Source organism: Centrocercus urophasianus, unplaced genomic scaffold (assembly GCF_019232065.1).
Source record: "Centrocercus urophasianus isolate 14NV4802_14NV808 unplaced genomic scaffold, USGS_Curo_1.0 seq_5, whole genome shotgun sequence".
In the NCBI taxonomy this organism is placed as follows: domain Eukaryota; kingdom Metazoa; phylum Chordata; class Aves; order Galliformes; family Phasianidae; genus Centrocercus; species Centrocercus urophasianus.
The window spans coordinates 7300197-7326657 of record NW_024885088.1 but is presented as its reverse complement, the minus strand read 5'-3'; the positions used below and the strand labels follow the sequence as shown (position 1 = coordinate 7326657).

At 40.6% G+C, this 26461-nt stretch overlaps 1 protein-coding gene across 1 annotated transcript; it reads right to left on the bottom strand.

Moving 5' to 3' along the window:
• Nucleotides 1–10037: 10037 nt before the first annotated feature.
• Nucleotides 10038–19611, bottom strand: CREBL2 (cAMP responsive element binding protein like 2). The gene is made up of 4 exons (XM_042835054.1): nucleotides 19501–19611; nucleotides 12712–12909; nucleotides 11861–12008; nucleotides 10038–11167 (listed from the first exon to the last, which is right to left on the bottom strand). Coding segments are annotated over exons 1-4 (363 nt in total). The 5' UTR covers nucleotides 19516–19611; the 3' UTR covers nucleotides 10038–11165.
• Between the last annotated feature and the right edge of the window lie 6850 nt (nucleotides 19612–26461).

The window sequence follows — 26461 nt, the reverse complement described above, 5'->3', positions numbered from 1 at the left end:
CGGCCCAGTATCTTAAAGATCAGATTACCAACATGCATTTCAAAATCAGGTCATCCCAAAAGCATTGTGGGTTCTTTGACCTTAGGCGTTCAACTAGGCAGAAGCCAGCTACGGGGCAGAAAATAACATGCAAACATCAGATATCCCCCTTCACACACCCTATTTCAGAATCTCCATCTTTGAAAGATGCAACCTCAGTCACAAACTCTTCAGAGAATAATTCTTTTTCTTCTGATTTCAGAGCAAATGTAGCACAACCTGAGGCCTGAAAGTCCTGCAGTAACAAAAGATAATAGAACAAGAGCAGTAAGTACTAAGGGTATATTAACCACAGTCATGCATCTCCCCTTCCGATCAGCAGAGAGCAGAAGCGCATGTATTGTTCAACCCCGGGTGACAGAAGTGGCCTGGATGGACTGTAGTGCTGGAATACTGTGTAGGGAAACTCCTTTGTTGAGTAATATTCCTGCATGTATTTTAGACATTTTCCTTCCCCCTACTCTACCACGCTAAGTGTGGCTATAAGAACCCTTACTGCTTGTGGGAACATTTCCTGTATGTGTTTCACAAATTCAGAAATCCCCATTAAATGAAGATTAGACATTTCTCATCAAAGTCGTTAGCAAAAATCCCCATGTTCTAGGAGAGGAGAGGGCCTTAAAAATGAGACCATTTTATTCCACGTGGTTCATTTTTCCAGGCAAATTTTTTCTCCCTGAGATAGCAGCATGTGCTGATAAGGAGCAGGGCTCAGATCATTGCCGCCCTGTGCAGGGGCTGCTGCCTCAGACTTTCTGCAGTAAAAAAAGGGAGGAAGAGATGAAACCCACCTCTGAGATGCCAAAACCTCCCTTGAGACAAAAAGTCTGGCAGACATCATTTTGAATATGAAACTAGAGGAATGCTTAGGTGTGAAGCCAGAGACTTTCATATAACTGCTCCTCTTCCGAACTTGAACTATTTCCCCACCTTCCAGAAGCTGTAAAGAAGCTAGAGGAGCAGTGATGTGCCTGAACATCAGGTACGCATGCTCACATGGAACCCCTTCCTCTCCCTGTCCTACCAGCCCTGCACATTCTTGCCAACCCTTGTCCTCTTGATGTGCTAGGAGCACCGTGCCCCAGACAAGGCTGCCTCCACACTCCTGGCAGCTCCCATCCTCCTTAGGCAGGCCACAGGTAGCTTTGTGCCACTGCCATAGGAGCTAAACATGGCATTGTGCTGTAGCAGGGCTGAAGATGGAAAATACTTGGCAGCTTGATAGATGCTGACTTTGTGCCAGCACAAGAAGAAACCTTTTCCACATCTTATTTTTATATTTTATTTCTATTTTTAAAGCATTATTTTATTGGCTTGGTAACACCAGACATCATGTATCACTTAGTCTGCCAATGCCCCAGGAGTTCCAGAGACTCAGGAGGGAGATCATGCATTAACCAAACAAGAAATGGAAAATGCACTGAGATTTGATCAGTATGTATCTGTCTATCTAGATGTCTAGATATCTATATCTAGAAATCTTTCCACACTTCTTCAAAATTCCTTACTACCAACAGCTGCTTTGCCAATAGCATAACAATAAAATTACTAAAGAGTGAGAGAACTTTAAGACTAAACCAAGCCATCCTATTCAGATAAGGGGACCTTCAAAGAACGTTCTTCGATGGGGAAATGGCCAGGTACTGCCACTGGATCTTCATGCTGCTCTGGAGGCAGATGCTCCCATGCTCCAGGTGAGACTGGAAGGTCTGGTCAGTGTGCAGACACTTTACCTGTGGGTACCTGTGTGTGCCTTAGCAAATGTGTTTAGTGAGAAGGAGAGGAGTCAGAATACACAGGCTGAAGCCAGCAGAATTTATTGTACCAAGCTTGACAACTAGCAAACCAAACTGCCTCATTTCACAAATATACCTCAATCATGTCTTCAAAGTAGCAGCTATGGGAGAAAGAAAGGACTTCTGGATTTCTAGCCCATCCAACATTTATTCTTAAGAGTTTTCTGTGCAAGAATATGGCCAGTGCCAACCACTAAACACTTTCTTCCATTAAGTGGACACCCATCAGGTGAAAATTCTGTCATCACCATTAACTTTTGATATTAACTATGTCATCCTTACAAATCATCAGATTGTGGCCCTCCATTTTATTTCAGGAAAAAGTTTTATTTTCTATTGAATGCATTTTAAAAATGTGCAGCTTGGGAGTGGAAGGCAGTGAGAAACAGAGGCACATACCACTTGGAACTTTTTCAACCAGCATCCCAGAGGTGATAGCAAAGTGGCGGTTACTCATAATTACACCTGAAAGTATTCATATGTCTGGTTAAGAATCTTCTGTATTCGTCATTCTCCTCACCTCAATCAGCTTCACATCACAGTTAACTGACATTGACTTAGGAGTTGTTTTTCTGAAGTGCCAAATGCATGCCATCAATTGCAGCTGAAATTCTGAGTGCTCAGCCTTTCAGAATATCAGAACCTTTGAGTTCAAACGAAGTAGATTTGAAGTATATTAAATCCAGATCTGTACAGTTAGAGGAAGGGTTATTAGTTCCTTAAGTGATTCTGTAAGTTAATATACCTTTACTAGTTGGCTCTTTACAACCTCACAAGTATTATGGAATAGGCCATTATAAATTACAGGAGATTTATTTGAACTGACTTCTAGTAAAACGTAACAAACCTACTGAAAGATTGTTACATAAATGTCACCTTCTGGCAAGCAGTTTGAACTAAAACATGGTTTTATTCTACACTATTGCTAATACACAAGTCTTCTTTCAGTCTTCTCACAAAACTGGCCTCTGGATAAAATTCAGAAGAGGCACAGACAGCACTAACTCCTTTGCATTCAGAATCTCAGGCATTTTAGACCAGCTCTTGTTTTGGTCCTATATTTGCAAGGAAAGGGGGAAAAAAGAGAGAAAATAAAGACTACATCACTAAACAATTTCATTTATCCTCACCTCATGCCCAGCCAGACACTAGCCTTACACTGCATGTGTAAGTGTGAGTAAGACAGGAGTTATTCTCATTTCTTTCTTTGGGAAAGTGAGGGGGGATAGTCAGGAAATTCATCTTTCTTAAAGTTTTGTAGAATTCGACACATTAAGCAGCAGAGGTTGCAAATGAATGGCTCTAAGTATCTACTTTATTTCCACTGACACTACAGCACTGATCACAGATTTCAGTTCAATTCTGTACATTAATCATCTCCACTGCAACACATACTCTTCAAAGTCCCTCCCCATATTGATCCAAATACAGTAACTACAGCAATTAAGTGATATTCAGAGTTATCAAGACTTCAGATTATTTACAAGTTACCTGTCTATGCAGCAGGAGCAGCATCAAGTTTGCTATCTTGCAACACCACTGGGAGTGGATTTGCTGTGTGGGTTTCTGCAGAGTCCGAAACAGCTCTCGACACATCGTTGGACTGGTCTTTCCTACTAACCCAGCGGATCCATCTTTGAATTAAGTATTGGGTTTTTACATATTTTTCTTGAAGAAGAGGGATGTTGTCGACATGACCTTTGGTCCTCTTACCAGGGGTTGCACCAGTTGTATCAGATTATGGCAGTAAGCACTGAGTTTCTGAAGCTGAGTTGTGCGTATCTGTAGGACAACAGAAGCAGCTACCACTTCACTACAGGCCAGAAAACAGATATATGTCAGCTATGTCAGGATACTTCAAGGAAGTCGATATGGTAAAGAGTGGCTTTCCACAAGTTGCTCTTGAACCCACAACAGTGCTTCCATAATTCCCATCAGAGACTAGGCTTTTGCCATTCAACTTTAAAAGATACAACTTTCAGAAACAGATTTTTTTTTCAGATTGAGTATTTTACAGGGTATCTCAGAAGTGCCAGTTGAAAAACCAACTATTTTTCATATGTTGAGAAGTTCATCACATGCCATCAATGTACAAAACTTCCTGAAGGAAAAAGTGTTTCATCAACCAGCATAACCCAGCTGTAAATTTTGAACCCCTAATGTGAGCAAACTGTTGAGTTGAGATTTATAGAGCAATCTCTTCAGCTCCTCTGGTTACACAGAGTTCTTCTCTCTTAGATGACTCTGGTCAAATTTCATCCAAAATGCAGAAATGGAACCAAAAATCAATCAGACTTAGGTACACATTGCTCATTTCTGAGACTTTGTTTGGAACCCTGAGCCTGGTTTGTTGGGGAACCAGGACTTAAGCAATACTGTTTGCAGTCAGATTTCATCAGCAACTTTCAAGCCTGTTACCAATTCTAACCCTCTTTGAAAAGGCAATCATAAAGCTAATATAGTTTTGAGAAGTAACAACTGGTAACTTGGTGCCTATCCACCTGCAGGGGAAGGCAAAAGAGAAATCCAACACTGCTTGCAGGCTGTGAGTACAACAGCAGCCAGTCAGATTTTGTCCTTGATGACCAGTTTGCCTGCTATCCATCAGCAAGAGTGAAAGAAGAGCAAGACAAAGATCACAAACCTGAAGGGAATCAAACTCACAGAACAACTTATTTTAAAGTCAAATAGTCAAAATCCCTTTTTTTTTTTTTTTTTTTTTTTTGTTTCTTTTACACCATGAAAATCCAAACATTTCTGTAGTATCAGTGTACGGAATCAGCACAAGCATAGAAATACACTGGCATTATCAAAGCTAAGATAAGATAAATTTAAAAAAATATTTTTTTTAAAGTGCACTGGAGGCAAGCAAAAAGGAGCCTAGTGATCTATCAGCTTCTGCATCATTTAAGGGATATGGCCACAAGTGATCAAGTTGAAGCAAATCAAGAAGTTTCTGTCTTCCAGAGAAGAAAAAAATCTGACTCTAAATATACTCAGTCTGATCCAAGACAAAGGGAAAAGAGTCTATGAAGAGTCCTTCAGTGGTTCTGACAGTATCAGAAAAACACAGATAGCAATATTTTAACCTTTAAGGAAGGAATCTATGTTTACACTTCTCTAAAAGAAAACTTTGGAGGAAAAAGAAAAAAAGAGAGAGAAAGAGAGAAAGAGAAAGGAATAAAGGGAGAAAGAAAGAGCTGGTGTCCAGTCTGGGGGAGGGCTTGAAACTCTAGATTAAATGAAAAGCAGCCGAAATTCTGCTGGGAGACAGAAGATGAGCTTGCAGGGGTCCAGCCTTCCAACTGTCAACTATTCTCAGGACAAATAACAACAACAGCCACATGTCTTTTGCTTGCTTCCTTCTTGTATCCTGACTACTGCAGGAGAAACTGCCAAGTTTCCTCTGCTCTGTACTGCAGCAAAGTTGTGCACTTCAGAAGGGTACTGGTCAGGAAACAAATCTGAGTTCAGTGTGGTTAAACTTCCTCCCTACCCTTACCATTTCCATGTAGAGCTTCAAATCAAACATAGCGGGAGGATGGCATTCATGGAAGAAATTATGCTTAGAAGCATCCTTGACAATTCTAGCACTTCTCTCCCTCCTTTCTAATAAACTTGAAATTGCTCTTTATAAAACTCTCACTGATGTTTCAAATCAGCTATGCACTAATGAAGACGAAGAAAATGAAGGTTTTCAGTAACTGAAAGAAAATAATTTTAATCCACATTACCAGGTGATATTTCAGGTTATAGCTGGTGATAGTATTCCTGACAGAACAAGACAAAGTGTGTTAACAACAGGCTTGTCTTGTTTATATGACTTATGTCATGCAAAGAGCGTAATTCAGAAAAAAATGCAGGGTAAATTCAAGCAATCACAAGAGGCCATTCATCATTCTGCCTACATTTTTCTTTATTCATACTTCCACAAAACTGCAACTGTGTTCATTCCCAGAGGCAGAAGTTCATGGCAAAAGCATTAAAACAGACAACCTTTATCATCTTTCTCCAGCTGTCAGTCAGCCTTTTTTTATCTTCCAGCACGTGTAGACAGTATCAACTCCACTGACAGTGCCTCTGCGTTAGTGACTCTGGACTGAAACAATGACAACATTAAGTGGCTACTGCAAAGACATAAGATTATGTAAGTTCAGAAAGCTAAAGTAGTCAATTGGCTGTTTACCAAACACCCACAGCACTCCCCTCTGGTTGCATTGGTGTACTGGCAATTAAAAAGCTAGTTTTTCTTAAGATTTCCTCACCCTCTGAAAGATAATAATGAAGTCATGAGAGGTGCATCTTGCTTATATGAGAATGATAACATCCTTTGTTCTAATAAATAGATCCCTGGAGTATAAATGATCACCTAGTGAAGGTTTGCACAAGTACTTGTCACAAGAATAACTGTCTGATCAGAAATCTAGGCAACATCCCATTCCTCTTTATCTCAGATGCTGGAACAGGATTCTAGGTTTAAATAGAAAGCTAACCCTATGATCTTATTTACTTAAATGAAACTTCTGGCATATATTAATGAGATAAATAAAGGCCTGTAGGCCAAAATCTTTTCTTCCACAAGCAAATTTCCCCTTAGCTTCACAGCACATTTTAGTTCCATGCTGGCAAGTTGAATTTACCCTTTTATTTTCAAACTCTCTCATCAGTGAAAATGACAGGCAACCTTGGCTTACAAAGACATACATGTTACAAAATAATTTAAATTTCAGAATGTTCAAGATGAAAGAGGACTTTAAAATTTGTGAGTACCACAACAACTCCAACACATGCCCAGTATTTAACTAGTGTTGTCAATGTTAGCAGCTGCTGTCTGTTGCCCCTATCTGTAAAGTGTTGCCTTCCTTCTGATCATACAGCTGAAGAGAAGAACATCCGGACAAGCCAAAAATCACAGCAGAATAATTCATGTTTTTATGCTGGCCTCTGGGAAAGGAAGCCTTGATGGCTTTTGAAAATAGCTGCCAGGTCATCTGTCGAAGAATGAGGACTCACAGAAGTCTCCTTCAGTAGTGTGGAATGGATGCACACAGTGAAGTGGGAGATTTCAGAAATTCACAGAATCACAGAATCACAGAATCACCCGGGTTGGAAGGGACCTCAAGGATCATGTAGTTCCAACCCCCCTGCCTAGCAGGGCCACCAAACATACACATTCAGATCAGGTTGCCCAGGACCCCGTCCAACCTGGCCTTAAACACATCCAAGGACGGGGCATCCACAACCTCCCTGGGCAGCCCGTTCCAGGGCCTAACCACTCTCCTTGTAAAGAACTTCCCCCTAACATCCAACCTAAATCTTCCCTCCCTCAACTTCGATCCATTTCCCCTAGTCCTGCTGTTGTCAGCCCTTTTGAAGAGTTTACTCCCCTCGTGGGTGTAGGTTCCCTTCAGGTATTGATAGGCTGCAATGAGGTCACCCCGCAGCCTTCTCTTCTCCAGGCTGAACAAGCCCAACTCCCTCAGCCTGTCCTCATAGGGGAGGTGCTCCAGCCCCCTGATCATCTTAGTCGCCCTCCTCTGGACCCTTTCCAAAATCTCAATGTCTTTCTTGTACTGAGGGCTCCACACCTGGACACAGTACTCCAGATGGGGCCTCACAAGAGCCGAGTAGAGAGGGACAATCACCTCCCTGTCCCTGCTGACCACCCCTCTCCTGATGGAGCCCAGGATCCCATTTGCCTTTCGAGCTGCCAGAGCGCACTGCTGGCTCATGTTCAGTCTCTCGTCCATCAGGACCCCCAGGTCCTTCTCTGCCGAGCTGCTCTCAAGGACCACTCCTCCCAGCCTGTGCGGGTGCCTGGGGTTCTTCCGGCCCAAATGCAAAACCTTGCACTTTGCTGTGTTGAACCTCATTAGGTTCACCCGAGCCCAGCCCTCCAGCCTGTCGAGGTCCCTCTGAAATTCCAATCAGAAAATACTGATGCAGCAATACGGCAGGATCTGTGTTCAAGAGGGAGGAGGAAAGAATTGTTTTTACATCAGCAGGTATCTGGGGCAGGCTGGTAAGCTCTACGACAGAAACATGCAGCACTGCTGTTGCCAGCACTCTGTACCTTGACCAAAATGCATTTTCAAAGTTGCCATTAGAAAGAAGGAATGGAAAAGATCAGCTTTCATACCATACAATTTCCATTCACATCAAACATCTTGTCTCATGAAGGTAAGTATTTTACTACTTTTACAATCTACATGAATTCTGAATATCTATTAGCTGCAGCATAGTTCATAACAACATCACTGCCCACCACAATAGTGTGGCCATACGTAAGAGTTGCTCGAAGCAGCAGTTCATAGCTTTGTCTTAAGCCTTTTTTCAGTTACAAGCAGACACAGAGAAGCAGAGCTAATGTTGCACAAGCTATGGAAGTAAGACTTCCACCTCCCAAGTGCTTTTTCTGGAGGAGAAAAAGAAACTGAAGGCCAGTTGTTGGCGGGTTTGTTTTTTTTAAATGAGATGTTGCTGAAAATCATTAGCTGAACAATGACAGTGTTTTCTAGCTATGACTTATACGAAGTAAAAAAGAGAATACAAACAACAGTATGAATAATACAGCAATTAAGCAGCAGAAATGTGCAGAAATTGCATAAGAGAATGGTTGTAACTGACCATGCTGATCCTGCTTATCTATATATATAAATCTATATACATTTCATAAACACAGCATCACTTGTAGTCCAGTGATTTCATTTGGTATGAGATACCACAGAAATTACTGCAAATAAGCAGCCTTTGTTGTCCAATATAAATGCACAAAGACATACAAGAAATCCAACTATGCACATAATTTACAGTGAAATTGTTGCTCAGTGCCATTAACAGCAGGAGCTGGAGTTTTGCCTTCATTACCTACACTAGGAATTTCTATGTGAGCTGATCCTCTATCACTCATGCTACAACTCTGAAATACAATATGGAATAAGGATCTTATTTCAGCTTTTCCTGATTGTAGACAAACCCAAAACATTTGCCTCTTACATTAGCAGTAATTTTATTGCTAATTATAGAGATTATTACTTCTTGGAAAGTAGCAAACTAGATTACAGCTAAACTTTCCCTTTCTCCTCACAGGATGCCAGAAAAGGCTAGAATCATTATTGATGTAGACTAGTCTTCAACCTAACATGCAAAAGTTAAAAAAAGAAGTCAGCCACAGACACCTTCCCAAAGCTAGTCATGGTTCCAGCTGTCCCACTGCCCACTAATGGTGCCCCAGAGCTCACCGAGGCTCCCAAACACAGCCCCATAATGCCAACTGTTGACTAAGCCCAGAAACAGGAGCCACTAGAGTGGGAAACAAACACTGTTGCTCATCACATCCAAAAATGTCAGTTCCCCATTTCCTTCATTAAAAGAAAACTCCCAGAGAACTTTCTCGCATAGTACCACAGAAAGTGAAACCACAAAAGAATGGAGGGAAGAGAGCAGGTGTGGTATTTTTTATGAGATCAATGCTGCATTTATCACAGTGAAACTGTTCCAGTCACAAATACCACACTCTTCCTGTATGTTTTCAGCATCTTTGATTTAGAAAGATACTTAGGTACATAAATAAGTTTTAAAACATATGTTTAATTACATGGTTTACATATGAAACTAGAGGTGCTGTGTAAGTCTAATGCTACCTAAATCCAACATGTTACACTTTTGGCATGCTCATGTTACAAAATCCAGCTGCAAGGTTCACGGATTTTAGTACTGAACATCTGGCCTACTTTGTTACTTGTTCTTATTTTTTTTCTTGCAGAGAACACAGAAAAAGGACAGGCAAGAATACAACAGATCTACACTTATGGTTGGCTTGTCATTGTCTTTCAGAACAAACTGCAGTTCAGAGCTTAAAAAAGGGGGCAGGAAAAAAAAAATCAACTCATTTCCATCTCTGTTTCAGCATTACTTAACTTTTCACAGTAGTTTTCTATGTCTATGCAACATTCTGGAAACTGCTAACTAAGTACACGTGTGGTAGGTCTAGAGAAAACCATGCTTTAAGGATTAATACAAGTACTCAGAATGAAATTCTGAAAAGAACCGTGTGTTGTACAATGAAATATGACACTTCATTATTTTCAGTGCTTTTGACTAATTGAAGATAATTCCAAACAGACATTATTAGTTCAATAAAAAGAATGCAACATTCAGTCTAGCAAAGTCATTCATTACAATATTTATTTTATGAAACAAAGAAGAAAATATAAAATGACATTTTTCTCCATGCATCTTATAAAATACAGAGAAAGACACTGTCACAAACAAAACAGAGTACAAGCAAAGCAGAAGGCCCATTGAAAATCCTGGGAGCTCCACTCTTTGTATTTCATCACACACACACACAAAAGAGCATATGCAGAAGAAAGTGTAGTCTAAATGAAGGAACAGGTCATCTGTCAGTGTCTTAAATAAGTAAATCTGTCCACAAAACTTTTGCCCTCACCTCTGTTTTGATAAGACTGAACTGACGCAACTTGTTTTTCTATTCATCAGTTCTTGGTATTATCTTTGGCTGGGAACTCACAGTGGAGCTCACATCACATCATAGCCTAAGAAGATACCTGGCCTCAAATTTTAGGTAGATACAAGAAAATAGCAGGGCACAATTGGTGGCAGCTGTTCCGCTGCTGTACGTACGGTGTAGGCTTTGACTGTCTTACTGAGGCTAATCCTGTGAAAAATACATTGGCAGAAGCAGAGAATATATGTAGTACTTCTCTAAGAACTGATTAACATAAAAGACATTTAGTGTTATAAATGATGCGGAAAACAACACTTCTAGTCAGGTTGCAAGTTACTTTGCTAGAAAACTTTTCACTGAAAACTTGATGAGACTCCTTTTCCTCGTCTTGCAGCATTCTGTTTAGCTTTAGCAAAGCTGTTACAAGATCTTTCTCCTGCTTTTATTGTACGGAACCTCCGAGACTCCCATGATGGTTACCAACCACATGACTACTGACCACAAAGCCAGTCTAATTCTAGTCTCATGCTTCTAACACAAAAGCAGCCCCCATCTCTTACTAAGAATGTCCAAAAGCTACATAGCTTTAAATACATAGCTGTATTTTTTGGGGGTGAGGTGTAGAGAAAGGAAGAACAAGGCTCCACTTAACACAAACACCTATTACCCCAGAAGCCCCACTCCATGCAGGTTTAAGAATACCACAAGCAAAGAGTTTCACATGGGGAGGAGCGAAGAGAAGACAGCAGACTGGCATCCTTCAACCTGGACCCAGGGATGCATCCACTTCTCCAATAACAGCATTCTTCTGCTAGCAACCAAGCTATCTCTGCTGTAGTGCAGAAGGTTCTGCATTTCACTCCTGTGAATGATGCAGAGGGAAAGACTGTTACAGTGACAAATGTGGTTTCTGCACTGTTTCTTAAAAGCAAAGCTAGAAAGATGTAAATCGTAATTTAATCTGTAGCATGAAATATTAAAAGACTAGAAAATAGGTGATACAGAATTGCCTGTGCTACCTTGACTTGGTCCTTTGCACGCATGTATCAGCAAAATGAAAGATCATGTAACAAAGTCATCTTCCAATCCCCAGAAAAATCTTATTTTATTCCACTGACAAGCACAAATGAGGCAGAAAAAAAAAAAACTCCATTGGAAATCACAAGTTCAGCACTTCTCATTTTTGAGTGGCTGCAGCTAGAATAATGTTTTCTTGATCAAGTTTTAAAAATTAACTTATGTTAGGTATTCAATTTCCCTCACATTAGGAAAACAAAAAATGTAGTAGATTATGGTCTCAGGCCTTCACAGGCCTTACTGAAACACAAGGATTGAGTCTATTTTTAAAATAACTACCCAGCTTCCTAACTAGTATGATTTCTGTGTTGTCCATGTAAACATTACACAGAATCTTTGTACCACCCACTAAACCCTTTGCTTCAATCAACTATTTGTGCCCAAGAGTACATCCTTATGTTTCTTCCTACACCACAGCCATCCTCCTACATAACAAAAGATGTAATGAAATAGGAATTAATTATAGTCAGATACTTACAAGGATTGCTGCTGTTTGGTTCTGCCTTCCCAGCCTTGGTGAGTTTGGCTGAGTTCTGCTGTGCTTTGCCCTGCTCCTCTCCTGTTAGTAAGGCTTTTATTTCAGAGGGGATTTTCCCCTGGTCCATTGCCATGCACCACTGCTTGTACTGAAATACACAAACATGTTAAGCATTAGCAAACTGCCAGGATCACATTAGCAGTCTAAACAAAACTGTAATCTTTACCTTTCAATATATTCGTTTAAGGTTTGAATTGGCTGGACTGAAGCCTTTTACAAAACTGCAGAGTACAAATGAGCTAAGCATGTGTCCCTGGTTGCATACCTGGCTTCAGTAAGTCCTGTTTCAGTCAATAAGCTGCTACTTGATGGCAGAGCTAGACACAATACTGTAATTATTAAACAACATGGAACACTTTGTGCATTTTCCTGCTGTTAACATGCCAGAATACCGTTCCAGTTCATGGCCTATTAAAAAGAAATATTTCACATGACTCTGGGGCTGACTGACTATTAAGAGGTCCTTCCTGATTGTGCAAGGCAGAATTAAAGGACATCTGCCTTGTTCCTAACTCCCTCATCTAAAATTCTTGATTAACAAACCCATAAAACAGTCATATGCAATGGTGCTTTCTTAGCTTACTTCTAAGCTAACCAGCAGATAACTTACAACATGATGTTCATATTCATCAAGCAAAGTAGGCAAGCAGCTGAGTGCATCTGTTAAGGATGTTTTAATAGTCTATGGCTAGCCAAATCCCACTCTCACTTTAGTTAATGCAATTACACAAAAGCCCACAATGGTAGGCCCCAAATAATGCTGAAGGTCAGGTTAAGTGATGATTTCATACCATTTCAAGCTCTTCTCTGAGAGCACAGATGGCTCGCTCTCGGCTTGAAACCAGCTCTTCCAGGTACTGGTACCTCAGCTTCTTTCTGGCTCTGCACTCTCTTGCACTCTGACGACTTCTTTCAAGTTTTGCCTTCAAGTCTATTTTGGCTGGTTTACGACCTCGCTTTCCTGGTTTCTTTACTTTGCCTCCAACCACCTGAAAATGAAAGGTACAACTAAAGACGATGATGTTCTGCAAAGAGAAAGCTGAAGCCATGTAACCGTGCCTGTAGCTGTCTCAAGCAGAAAAACTCGCACATACCTGGACCAATTCTAGAGCACTAGAGGAAAGAAGATGTAGCTCATTTCAGAGGCTGATGTCCAAAGCTTTGAATGTAGCACCAAAAACAAAATAAAGGGGGTAGATTTGATATTGCATCAGTTCTTAATTAGTCCTACTGCAAATGTTACTAATTGCCAAATTGGAGGAGCAATATCCCAGAAACATAGAATGGCTGAGGCGAGAAGGAACCTCTTGGGTTCATCTGGCTCAACACCAAAGCTCAGGGTGCTCAGGATCACATCCAGACAGTTTCTGAGTATGGATCCTCCACCACAACTCTGGGCAACCTGTGTCAGTGCTCTGTCACTCATTCACTGCTTCTTCTGGCCCTCTCTTCAGCAGCTCTGTATCTCCCTTTTCCTGCAGAACCCTAAACCAGACACAGGACAACAGATTTCTAGGAGGATATCTGAAACATCTAGGAGGGAAAGAGATGATTTCTAGCCAAATTGTTTTAGTATTATCAGCAACCCTTGCCTTAGTACGTGCCAGCTCAAGAAGGCGTTAATATGGAATTTTACACTTCAAATTTGAATAAAAACAAAACAAGATTTATATCAATACAAACCAAAGCTTTGTTTTGCTGCAATAAAATGACAGGATTTTCAGCCTATTCTGAAGATAAAAATCTCCAAATTATCTGCACCTCATCTGAAATTCCTCTGTCCTGATTTATTTCAAAGGAACCTTCTGAGTATTTTTTTTACTAAATAGGAGATTCAATTCCACTCAGTCCTACCTCTGCCCTCTGCTGCCTCTATTTGAGCTGTACCGAACCACTTCATATTTACATTTGAAACAGTTTGACACAACTTGGAAAACTGTCTTCTCATGCAACCCATCCCAACAGTAATTTCTGCCACTGTGTAATTTAGATTTCCTTTGCAGAAAAGTAACCACATAACTTCTGGCCCTAACCACTGACAGTTTTGGAATCATTCTGTCCTTTCCTTCGTGGTCCCATTTTACAGGTCTGAAAGCACCTCTTCCTACAAATACAAAAAAATAGTTTCCTTAAAGTTTACTCCGTGCCTCCCCACCCAAATATATTACTCTTATTATGGGAATGTGGCCTACAAAAGCCTTTTAAATACGGTATGAAACTCAGCACACTGGCCATAAGGCCATGACTTCAGTCACAAGTTCCATTTCCCCTCTCAAGTGAGGGGAAGTGAGAATTTCTCACTATTTGCATTCTGACCACACTGTTTGACTGGAGAGGGTGTGGAGAAACACACCTAACACACCTATATATATGAATTTCAATGCCAGCCAATGATTCACCGCACTGTGTATAAACTACTTCTTCCTAAAAGACACTGCTCAAAATATCAGAGTTCATAAAGAAAAAAAGACACTTTCTACTGTATAATGCTGCTAAATAAGTCAGCTTCAACATTCAAAGAAGTCATTTGTTCTATAAACTTAGCAAGCTGCAATAAAAACAATAACATAGTGAACTGATGTGCTAGAATGAAAAAACAGATCACACAATCGAGCCTATTCTTTCTTTGGAAAGCAAGTCAACAATCACATGCCAACATAATGTACCCTTTTGTACATTGCCTCTCCTAATTTATTCAGGAGTAGCTGCCCCTCAGAATCAAATAGAGAAAGTACTTAATGGACATCTAGCGATAATGGAACAAACATAACACATTCAGAAAAGCAAACAAAAATCCAGTCTTTTACATTTGAACTACAGAACACAGATTGAATGATTCATTTATTTCACAATGCACTTCCTAAAATCTTTTAAGCTCAGATACTGTTTTTCAGTTAGTGCATGTGGGAAAACATTAAACTTCAAGCTCTACAACAAGACAGTCTGGTCCAAGACACAAAGCAACATCTGCTACATTTGTTGTTCCCTTTGCTCAAATTTGGGGATTTCCAAATCTTAACTTTAATCTCCTCAGCACTCATCTGATTACACAGCAAGCCACCAAAGTTGTATAAAGCTAACGAGCCATGGCCAAGGGAAGCAGCAGCACCAGCTAAAGAAAGGTGGCTGTCCTTTTTTGAGCATGAGAAGCACATCTCTTCCCTCACGTGAGAAAGGATTGCACCCTGTAGGTCACTGTTTGCTAGGGCTCTTACCACCAGGACTGGGGAAATAATGAAGAGCTTCCTCCACTTCTAACTCTTTCAGCAGTTGGACGCTAATTGTCTGCCTTCACACAACCCCAAAGGATTCATACTCTCTCCACAGCACCATATAATCAGAGTCACCCACAACAGCTAATTTAATAAGTGATTTAACCAAATCCTTCATCCTTAGTCATTTTTCTTTACCAATATTTGGAAGCTTCTCCTGTAACCTTAAGCAACCCAGCTGGGGAAAAAACAACAACAACAAAAAGCCTGATAAATGCTTCATTGGCATCCCACATTACCAGATCCTTAGTCACGTTTACCTAATCAGTCACTATGCTGATGTGACAGAAAAAAGACAAAACAGAAATTCTAGCTGATCCTCAGCATGGCAGAGAACCAACAAAAAAATAGCAAACAAATGTACTGTCTTCCCTCTGTATTCCCCTGGAGTTTATAAAAGGATAGGGACTAGTGGGGATTTGTTTTCTCAGGGAGTTATACGCCATCAGGACCTAGAACAATATTACTGATAAGATTTGTCACAGAAATGTTAATAATGACACACATCTGTCAGAAATTCATCCAAGTCCATATTACAGTTCAATCAGAATTCAGAACACAGCTTATCTCCCCTTCTGATACAGCATTTAGGCTGTAACATCACTCTTTTGCTAACAGTGTTTGAGAACAAAATTATTTGACCTGGAACTGGAAATAGCTTCAATTATCTGCCCTGACACAGAAACAGCCATCAGATTTTGGGCTTATTATTATTATTATTATTGCAAAAAGAGTTTCAGCAGATGTCTGCAGATGAATGGCCAGAATGTGTCACAGAGAAACCCTCCATGGGAAGGAGATATTTTTTATGGCTACTACCATTCACCTGCCCAAGGAACTGAGCTACTTGGGATAATGCTGGCCTGTCACATATGCAGGAACTGGATAATCTGGAAAGTTAAAACAACGCTACATTTTTTTCTTCAGTGCTGCTAATGCTGACCAGCCCAGTACCTTCCAGCAGTTCTTGGCTCATTCACAGACAAACAAATAGCTCCTAAGTGCTATACCAGCCAATGCTTTAGATCCAACTCAAGACATCATATTCAGCAGACTCTTGTTTGTATTAGTAGTATAGGTCTGCAGAATCCAAATGGTGATCGTATGCAGAAATTATACAAAACCATAAAAATGATTGGGAAGGAACAAAATAAAGCCTAAACTCTGCATTCACTGCAGCAGAAAGGAAAAATAATCCACTGACGCTTGCAAACATTTTTTTCAAAATAAATAGTCAAGTTAGTTACAATAAAGTTACTCAGTCTGCTAAGTAACAGTACATCACATGAGGTTGTAGTATAGAACCCATCCAGAAAGTACTCTCAGCATTCTTCCATTGCACAATATTTTATGCACTTTGCACAGATTAGTTAGTTAGCTTTCACTGGCACACTCAGTAACCTGAATCATACTGAACAAGCATCTGATAATGATCCAAAAATGTAAGATACTAAGGGAGCAAGCAATTTATACACCTTAAGCAAGTATACCAATAGAAATCAATCCAAAAGGTCTCCCAATAGTAAGTGATTAATTTATTAAGATAATCTCTAGCAGAGAGGGTCATACTTTAGCTTCTGGGGTTTTTCTATTGTTGTTTATTTTTTATTAATTTCAAAATATCCTTTTAAACTTGAACATGAATGAAGTTTTCTAGATATAATGCTTCTATTTTCTGCCTCTCTCTTTATTTCTTCATACAATCAAATAATTTTAGGGGTTGGAAGGGACCTCTGGTCCAAACCCCCTACAAATGCATGTTTCCGAAATCAGGCCTCAAAATAAAGCACCTAGACAGGTCGTGAATATCTCTAGAGAAAGAGACCCCACAACCTCTCTGGGCAGCCTGTTACAGTGCTCTGCCACTCTCACAGTAAATAAATTCTTCCTTGTGTTTGCTCAGAACTTCCTGTGCTCATTTCTGCCCATTGCCTCTTGTTCTATTGCTGCACATAGCCGAGATGAGCCCCTTTCCCCCCCATCAACTTGACTCTCACATTTTAGATGTTTATAAACAGTGATGTTTATAAATGCCTACTCCAGTCTGAAGAGTCCAATGTCTCTCAGCTTTTCTTGGCACAGGAGTTGCCCCAGGCCCCTAATCATCTTTGTGGCCTTTCTCATTTTGAGGAATATGCTATGGCTGACCTATTCCTCTAAGGACCTCTTAAACCAGATAAAGCTAAATTATAGGGTCTCATCTATTGGAAAGTAACCCTGTAGAGAAGGACCTAAGAGCACTGGTGGACAGCAGGCTGATCATGCAAACATTACGCCCCATGCCAAGCAGCGTGTCCCGGTGTTCAAGAAGGTCAATGGTATCCTGGGGCACATTAAAGAGAGCATGAAAAGCAGGTTGAGGCAGGTGATCCCTCCCTCCAGATGAGGCCACATCTGGAGTACTGTGTCCAGTTCTGGGCTCCTCAGTTCAAGAAAGACAGGGAACTACTGGAGAGGGTCCAGATGATTAGGGGCTTGGAGAACCTCCTGTATGAGGAAAAGCTGAGAGACCTGAGACTGTACAGCCTGGAGAAGACTGAAGGGGGATCTTGCTAATGTGTACAGATATCTTAAGGGAAAGTATCAAGAGAATGTGGTCAGGCTGTTTCCTTTTGTCACTGGCAATACGACAAGAGGCAATGGGCTCAAGCTGAAACACAGATCGTTTCACCTGCAAACGAGAAAAAACTTCTTCACTGTGAGGGTGGCAGAGCACTGGAACAAGAAGCCCATATCTCTTTCTACAGAGATATTCAAAACCCACATGGATGTGACCCTGGGCAGTCTACTCTGGGTGACCCTGCTTGAAGCAAGGGAGTTGGACTAGTTTATCCCAAGTGGTCCCTTCCAACCTCAACCATTCTGTGTTTCTGTGATAGAGCACTAAGAATTAGAGAAAATGAACAGCTTGCAATTCCCAATTTTTTACACAGACAAACAGAAAATCTGAACATGGGTGGATGTAGCTATAGAATGGTTACCTCACTGCTGATGTAATTTATTTACCTCAGCTTATACAGGAAAATTCCTTTCACAGTCAACTCACTCACTTCCACGATAAGACTCTCAGATTACACAGTCCAGCCCTTCCAACAATGAGGAAAATATGATTAGGTGGAAGCTTTAAAAGGCTTCAAGGACATGCTGGCTTGAGCTGGCAGATCATGCTGGCTATAAAATGAAGTATAAACAGTGCTTGCTTCATTCTCACATAGCAACATAAAATGGGAAGTACCCTCCCAACAGAAAGGGGATCTCTTCAGTGGAGCCATCAAACTCTTAAGCCTCATAAATTTGTTCTGAAAGTAATCGCAGCTCTACAAAATAACGAAAATAGCGAAATTTTTTTCAGAGCAGCAGGCACTTACTAAAAACATCAACATTTTCCAGTAGAAGATATGGGGATCTGAAATCACCCAAGAGTATTATCTAAGGGAAAAGCTGCTGACAGAAATACAGTTTGCTCTTTTCCTTACTAACAGCCACATCCAGTAGTTCTGGGCAGCACTGCTTTTCAGAGTCGTCATCCTTAAAAATATCTCAGTGGTAGGCATTACATAAAGACATCATATTATGAAAATGTATTTGAGACTGAAGAGAAGAAAAGGAAAAATCCCACTTTGCATATTCTTTTCTTCATTTTACATGAATTTTTCTAAGGAAAAAAAGAGCAAACACCTGTGTTACTGATTGGGTGCCAATGTAAAGTTTATTTAGTCAATGTGTCCAACAACTTTTTCAAGAGAAGCAAATTAGTGAGACCTCATGAAACACAATGATTGTATTAAAAAAAAAAAAAAAAAATTAATGAAAAATCTGAAGATTGCCTGTTATAAATAAATTAATTCTAGGAGAAATAGCTATATACACCTCCAGAATTAAGCTTTCTGTATCTTCTAAATTAGTGCCTGACCATACATACTGTTTCATTCAGTTCACCCACACGATTGTAAGCATTTTGTTGACGTAAGTGATAGTTGACAAATCTGTAAACACGGATAGACCACACGGAGCCAGGAGTTGGTCTCTGTGACCTTGGCAAGCTCCTTCCAACTCGGGATACTCAGTGATTCTGTGCAAATTACCCCATCCCACGGCCAACCTGACTGCACTTCCACCTGCCCGATTCCTGGGGACTCTCATTGCTCTCAGGCACAACACCGGTACCCACAACCGCCACCGCAGCCAGCTGAACCATCCACCGGGGTTTGTGCAGCTCTGCCACCCGCCTCTGAAAAAGGACGCGGCCTCCGAGGAAGCCCAGCTGCTTTCTCTCCCCGGCACTAACACGCAGGGACGGGCCCTTACCTTGCTGTCATCCATGTGCCCCGCCAGCCCCTGCAGACCCAAGCAGAGCGCACAGAAGCCGGCCGCCCGCGCCTCGCAGCTGCTCGCAACGCCGACGCTCACCGTCCCGCAGCCGCCGCCATCCCGCTCCGCGCCGTTTGTTTACGGCCGGAGCTGCGGAGGAGCGGTGCGCGCTGGGAAGGGTAGTCCTGTCCCACGCCGCCGCTATCGGCTGCCGCGGAGGTCGGAGCACGACGAACTACGAGTCTCCAGCAGGCCGCGCGAGGAGGAGCTCTGAAGTGGCGCCCACGGCTCCGAGGGAGAACTACATTTCCCAGGAGGCCCTAGGGCCGTCAATGCCCGGCCCGGCGCCTGCGCTGCTGCACGAGCTGGCCTTCCCCTTCTGCTCGGCCCGCCCAGCCCGCGGGCCCCGGCCCTTTTGCTGCAAGATGGGGCAGACAAAACAAAGTTTCCCTTGTCCAAGCTTGTCCCCTGAGTGGGGCGGTGTAGAACAGTAGGGCAGAAAAAAGATGAAGCGCTTGTTGTCGGCTGACAGAGGGCCGCGGTTTATTCCTAGGGATCCGTTTTTATGCCACCAGGACAATAATAAGCATAGACTGTGTTACAGAGAAACAAAGCCAGTCAACCAGTTATTTGGCATACAAAGTTGGGTTGAATACAGCAACAGGTTGGCACAACCACCAAGATGATGGGAAGTGAAGGAGAAAGATTGGAACAGACTTTTTTTCCCTGAAGTGGGCTAATCAGATATTGATTGTCTGCTATTGTTTGCTTTCTTTTGCCTTTTAAGTTTTGAAGACAGAATTGAGTCTTCCCAGCCACTTAAAAACTGCATAGAGTGCTGAGACCGCAATCTGCGCACCACCACATCTGAAGAAGTAGTACCAGCAATCCTTCAGGAATACCGGATTTCGCCTCCTTTCACATCAACGCATACCAGAAAAAGTTGAATGCTTTTGATGCAAAGCTAACCCAGGGCCTCCCTAGGTCGCTTGAAATTAGGTCCCTGTTTGCTCAAAAGACGCATGTACCCCAGGAAACAGTTCTGTAAACACGGTCTGTGTTTCAGGTTTGCAGTGAAGCCTGAAGCTACGCATGTTTCATGTTGCTGCATGTTTCTTTTTATTCATGAGCTCTTCATGCAGTGCTATTCACAAGAGTTTCCCATGACTTAATCTCTCTTACATGCAATTGTTAGAACTAAGGCTTTGTCATGGGATTTTCCCCCTGAATCACAAACCTTCCTCTTGGAGGGATATACTTTCTGCATCTGCATGGCAGAGACAAAGCACTTTTATAAGCTTTTTTCATAAGCTTATATGCTTTTCAGTTGTCAAAGCAGTTTGCGCACTTCTTCCTATTAGCCTGCCAAAAATTATATATCAGTTCTTGTAATTCTGCCCCTGATTTTTATTTTTTTTTTTTTAATAAAGCTACCAGAGATTACTAGATTGATTAATGCATTAAACAAGAGGCATCAACAGTGGAAAAAATGTTTGTGGAAGAAATAGCTTGCTATGAGCTTGCCTATGTTGCCTCCTGTGACTCCCTCCCACATCTTTGCCTTCAAATTCTTGAAGAAGGTGATGAGGTGCCTTCACCTTTGGCACTATCCTGAGGCTATAAATGGCTTTAAAAGCCATTTGGGGGTTTCCCTGGTGAAGGGAAATATTGAGTGGCAAAGAGCCAACATAGCTCACTTAGGCAACCCTCTGTTGCAACATGAGTGGAGGAAGGAGATTAGACATAGCCCCAATTGCTGATTCAGAAAGGCCAGAATCCTTTTAACCAGCAAATTAAAATTACAGCTGCATCTTTTCTCTCCATTCTGCTTTTTATCACATAAGAAACAGAGCTTTCAACTTCTGACAAAGCTATGCAAAAGTTCCCTGACTGAACACGTAAGAGCCTCCATGCTTTAGCTCTGAACAGAACAACTGCTTTACCTCTGTGGTTTTGCTGTAATTGTGCATTAATATGAACATGCAAACTGAACAGCAGTTTGTCAGAACATTAGAAAAGAGTAAAGAGTAAAAACATTAGAAAATTATAAAGATATTTGAATACTGCATATATGCACATATGTTGCACCTGAGCTGAGGATGTTTTAAACTGAATTTAACATTCATACCTCTTTGCACAGCAAATAGCGAACACTTGGAATTTATTGCCAAAGGATACTCACTGCACAGCAGAGAGTACAGCAGCCTCAAAAAAAAAAAAAAAAAAAAAAAAAAGCAGCACATACCTTCCACCTTCTCTAATCTAACAGTTTTGGACAGTGGGATGTGTGATAAGTATGAAAAGTTCACATACTCTTCCCTAAACAGTGTCTTTTACAGCCTCTCAAAGAAACAATGCTGAATTAAATGGTCTGACAGCCTGAGCTAGTACAGAATTATTTCTTTCACGTTCTTTAGCAGATCACCATACTGACCAGCAAAGACTTATAAGTGTACTAAGGTTTTTGAGTGAAGGTTCCTTAGGCAGATGATCTATGTATTAAACCAACTAACTCTCACTAACTGCAGATTACTGTTTTCCCTAGTGAATGATCATTCCCAAGCAATTTTCTGAGACATTCTAACAGTTCTATTGCTAAACAAGTGACACGCCAACTAAACACTACCTTGTATTAATTTTTTTATTAACACTACCTTGTATTATTTTTTATTAATTATTTTTTGTATTTTTTTAATTAATTAAGACAAATTGTCTTACACAGGAACTACTCAGCAGTCCTTTGCTCAAGTGAATTACATTTATTAAAAGAAGGGTTGTTCAGCCTCTTGGAATGGCAAATCCAGATAGACTTGAAGGTATATAAATAAACTTTGTTCAGTGATCTTGCAGTAGTTGAAAAATCATTGCTTATGTCAGAGTGACTAAAAAGAGATATAACTAACTGACTTTGCACCATGTGCTTGCATTTGCAGTGAAGTCAACACATCTCAAGAGAGCTATTTATTCCCTCTAGAAATGTAACAATTTGAATTTGGGCAAATGGAAGTCTGTTCTTCTGACAACCTACATGAAACAGGAATAAATATTGCACTCTCTTGGTATTACAATTCAGTATTTTCTGAAATTGCTCCATTGTCCATTTATGGAGGCTTAGCAGATTTAGTTTTTTTGAGAACGAACTTTGAGATCAGTCCATTTATAGATAGGAAAACAAGGGTGCAGTAATATATCTTATTGCTGCTTACACAAATATAAAAGTATACCTGGTAAATTCATAAGCAGCACATGCTAAAAAGAATATACTGTGCTCTGGTGAAGTGATTAGTAATTTTGCTGCTATCATTTGTTGGTTGTTTTTTTGTTGTTGTTGTTTTTTTTTGTTTTTTCCAATTTAATAAACAATCTCTTTGAAAGCAGATTTTAAAACCGTAAGCTGTATTTGAACAAAGCACAGCCTGGTGTAGTCACTATACTCCACACAACTGAACACTGATAAGGAGTTTGCTCTCATCTTTACTAAATATTCTACTTTGTGACTAGATTAGCAACTACTGTGGTTTAAAATGCTTGAAGTCATGGCTACAGGAGTTCTTCCCATTTAGCTATTGCAAAAGACTCAAGATAGCGTGCAATAACCAGTTCTTGTCCTGTGCATACACACAGAGAAAAGTCATGCTTTTACCTAGCCAAAAAAACTTTCCTGCTTAAGTAAAATCTTGATAAATCTTGGTAAATTAGTTTCACTGCATGAAAATGTTCATGGGGAATCTGAAATGAGATACTTTGTATTTTTAACTAGCTGGCAGAAGTGAGGGAAAAAGTGTCAGGGTCTCCAACACTTCATACACACAATAGCTGCAAATAAGAATACAGTAGAAGGCTAGACATAGTTCAGAAAGGTATTTGCGTGACATGGATAACATGCAGAATTTAAATTAAATTAAATTAAATTAGAAAAATAAAACCACAACCAGAAGAAAACAAAAAGCAAAAAACAAAAACACGAAAACAAATGAAAAGAGCACACACACGCAGACACACACACACAAAACCAGACAAAACAAAAAAAAAAAACAAAAAAAAAACAGGACCAAAGAGCAAGACAAACCAATCACTGATTAAAAAGATGAGGAAGAGTGGGTTAAAGATCAGTGTGGTGTGTAAGTGAATAAAATCTAATCTTGCTTCGGAAACAACAAACAGCGGCACAATATGCCACGTTCAGGAATGTGACAGCCATGTTGTAACTGGCACTTGAACAACAGAGAATTATTGCTGCTGATATGGAAATTGCAGAGGTACAGAAAAAAAGTGGGTGGATCATGTGAAATTCATGAAATACTTGAGGTGAAGTACAGCAGGATTAGTCTTTTTCTTTTAATTGTGTGCATTGATCCCTATGTGTAACTGGTTTAATAAAAAGCATATTGTTCATTCTCAAGTGGCTTACAAATCCACTTCATCTCTGTGTCATTTTTTGTTTGTAAGATATTTTGCAACATGCTTTTCCCCTTTGGCCTACGCAAGTATGCCTACATATGCATACCTATTAGAGTCAGACAAAAATCTGCCGTCTGTAGCTGGTCGTTCTTATAACAGAATTTCTGGTTGTTTTCCGCAGCACTTTAAGCCATCTGAAGCAGTCTTGTTCTGACCCAGATTCTGTGACATGAGCTAGGTTCACACTCGAAACATTTACCAATCTAGGCCTGATACTATTGCCCAGTTCAAGGACACAAACAAGATTTCTGCCTAGTTTGAGCACAGAATGAAGGACTCACACAGCGAGCTGGATCTGTGTTGTAAGTAGGTCAGAGGACTGCCATCATGCCCTTGACCACTCTAAGAAATGTGCATTTCATGCGAAAGGTCAGGTTTATCTATGATACAGCTTTGCCCTGGCCTACACTTCTCACCCCTTCTTAAGACAGCATTGTATCAGCTAACTTCTGTTTTGCCATCATGATAAAGCACACTGATTTTCCTAGCATTGTAACTGCTGACGAGTCTTGTATTTCTGTTCAATGGGATTTGTATTTAATGAGATTGTTTATATGACCAAAAGTTGCTTGCAGGATCCAAGGCTGCATCATGAATAATTTTATTAACTGAATGTAAATCAAGAACACACATCTGGATAACACAAACTTGTTTGCAGGGCTATTTCAAGGCAACAGACAAAATAAAAGCGGAAAGTTATAGAGCTAACAGGCTGCCTGCCTTGCCCATCCATACAGGGGAAAGAAAAACATGCTTTTTCAGAAAGAAACAGAGCAGTATAAAGATATAGAACACAATGTAAGAAGAACATAGAACTATTAGAAAGCATCCAAAGGAGGGATGTGAAGATGGTGAAGGGCATAGAATGCAAGACATATGAGGATTGGCTGAGGTCTTTTGGTTTATTCAATGCAGAGAAGAAGAAGCTGAGGGGAGGCCTCATGGTGGCTCCTGACTAAGGGAGTGGAAGGGTGGGCACTGATCTTTTCTCTTTGGTGACAGCAACAGAACTTGAGGGAATGGCATGGAGCTGCACTGGGGGTGTCAGGTTAGGGATTAACAAAAGATTCATCACCATAGTGTAGTTGAGCCCTGGAACAGGCTCCCCAGGGCAGTGGTCACAGCCCCGAGCTGCCAGAGTTCAAAGAGCATTTGGACAATGCTCTCAGACACAGAGTTTGAATTTTGTGTGGTTCTATGTGGAGACAGGAGTTGGACTAAATGATCCTTGTAGGTCCCTTTCAACTTGGATTATTCTATGATTCTATAACAAAGCACAGAGACCCTTAGCCAACCATTAGTTTCTTTCTCCCTGGCTCTCATCTTTTTTTCCGACACATCCCACAGCTCCCATTCCACTGATAATTCATGAAATTTTCTCTTTCCTTGCCTACGTTGTTTCTCTTGCCCTTCCCCTTTGACAGGAACCTGCTGTACTTCTATGAATGAGCCTTTGCATGAGTTGGCTGGGGTGGATGTCCTCTGATGACTAACACATCTGTGATGGCACCTGGCACCTACTGCTCTTTACGCTTGCCCAGAACCATGCAAGTATAATTCAGATGAAAGGGGCAGGATAATTCAATGTAACACTTTTTAAACTTGGCTGGATCTGCCATAGCTTGATTCTCTGGAGTAGGTGGATTTTAGAGCAAATTAATTTGAGACATGTATTCACAAAGAGTAGGCTGATTAAATTTTGCATTATATTTCATTATATAGTAAGGCTGTATAAGGATATATACCCTTTGTGAAATGTTGCCTGGCAAGTGGTCCAAATCTGAAACAAGAATAAATAATCTTGAACTCCTTGCTTCATGTGACCTGATGTTCTGTCACCTTACTTGGGAAGTATCATTGATGCTGATGCAATGTAGATTATCCCATTTTTCTCTCTTGACAACTCACAGCAAATCAAAATGATTTCTTAATGAATTTGGAACAATCTAGGTAACAACTTAAAGTGAGGGACTCAGAAACACTGCAAAGCTCCTTCATTGGGTATATACTTGTATCACATCCAGTATTCGGATGTGGGCATGTCCCTAGAGATATAGCACAAAGCACCTATTTCAGAGTATCTAGAGTGCTAGTCTTTTGTTACTCTGAGGCTGCCAATATTAATTTATCTGGAAGAAATGGCATTTAAATTCACAAGTTGCTAGTTGTTCTTAAACTATTATATGAAAAAATTAGCAATTCAGAAAATTGACTACATGTTTCCATAAATATCTACTAATTTTCCCCTTCTCATTCTTATATAAATAAATAAAAATATAATTGTATTATATAAATATAATTATAAGCTCCAGACTTTCTCAGACTTGAAGTTAACTGGTTTACAACAACAGTTTGAGGGTTTGGGGGAGGAATGGTAATTATAGGATCAAAATTAGGAAGAACTGCCTTTTGTGGAAGATATTGCCTACGTTGTGGAAGTACAATATCTGGGGGGATTTCACCTACATCCGAAAAAACTGCATTTTAAATTAAAAAG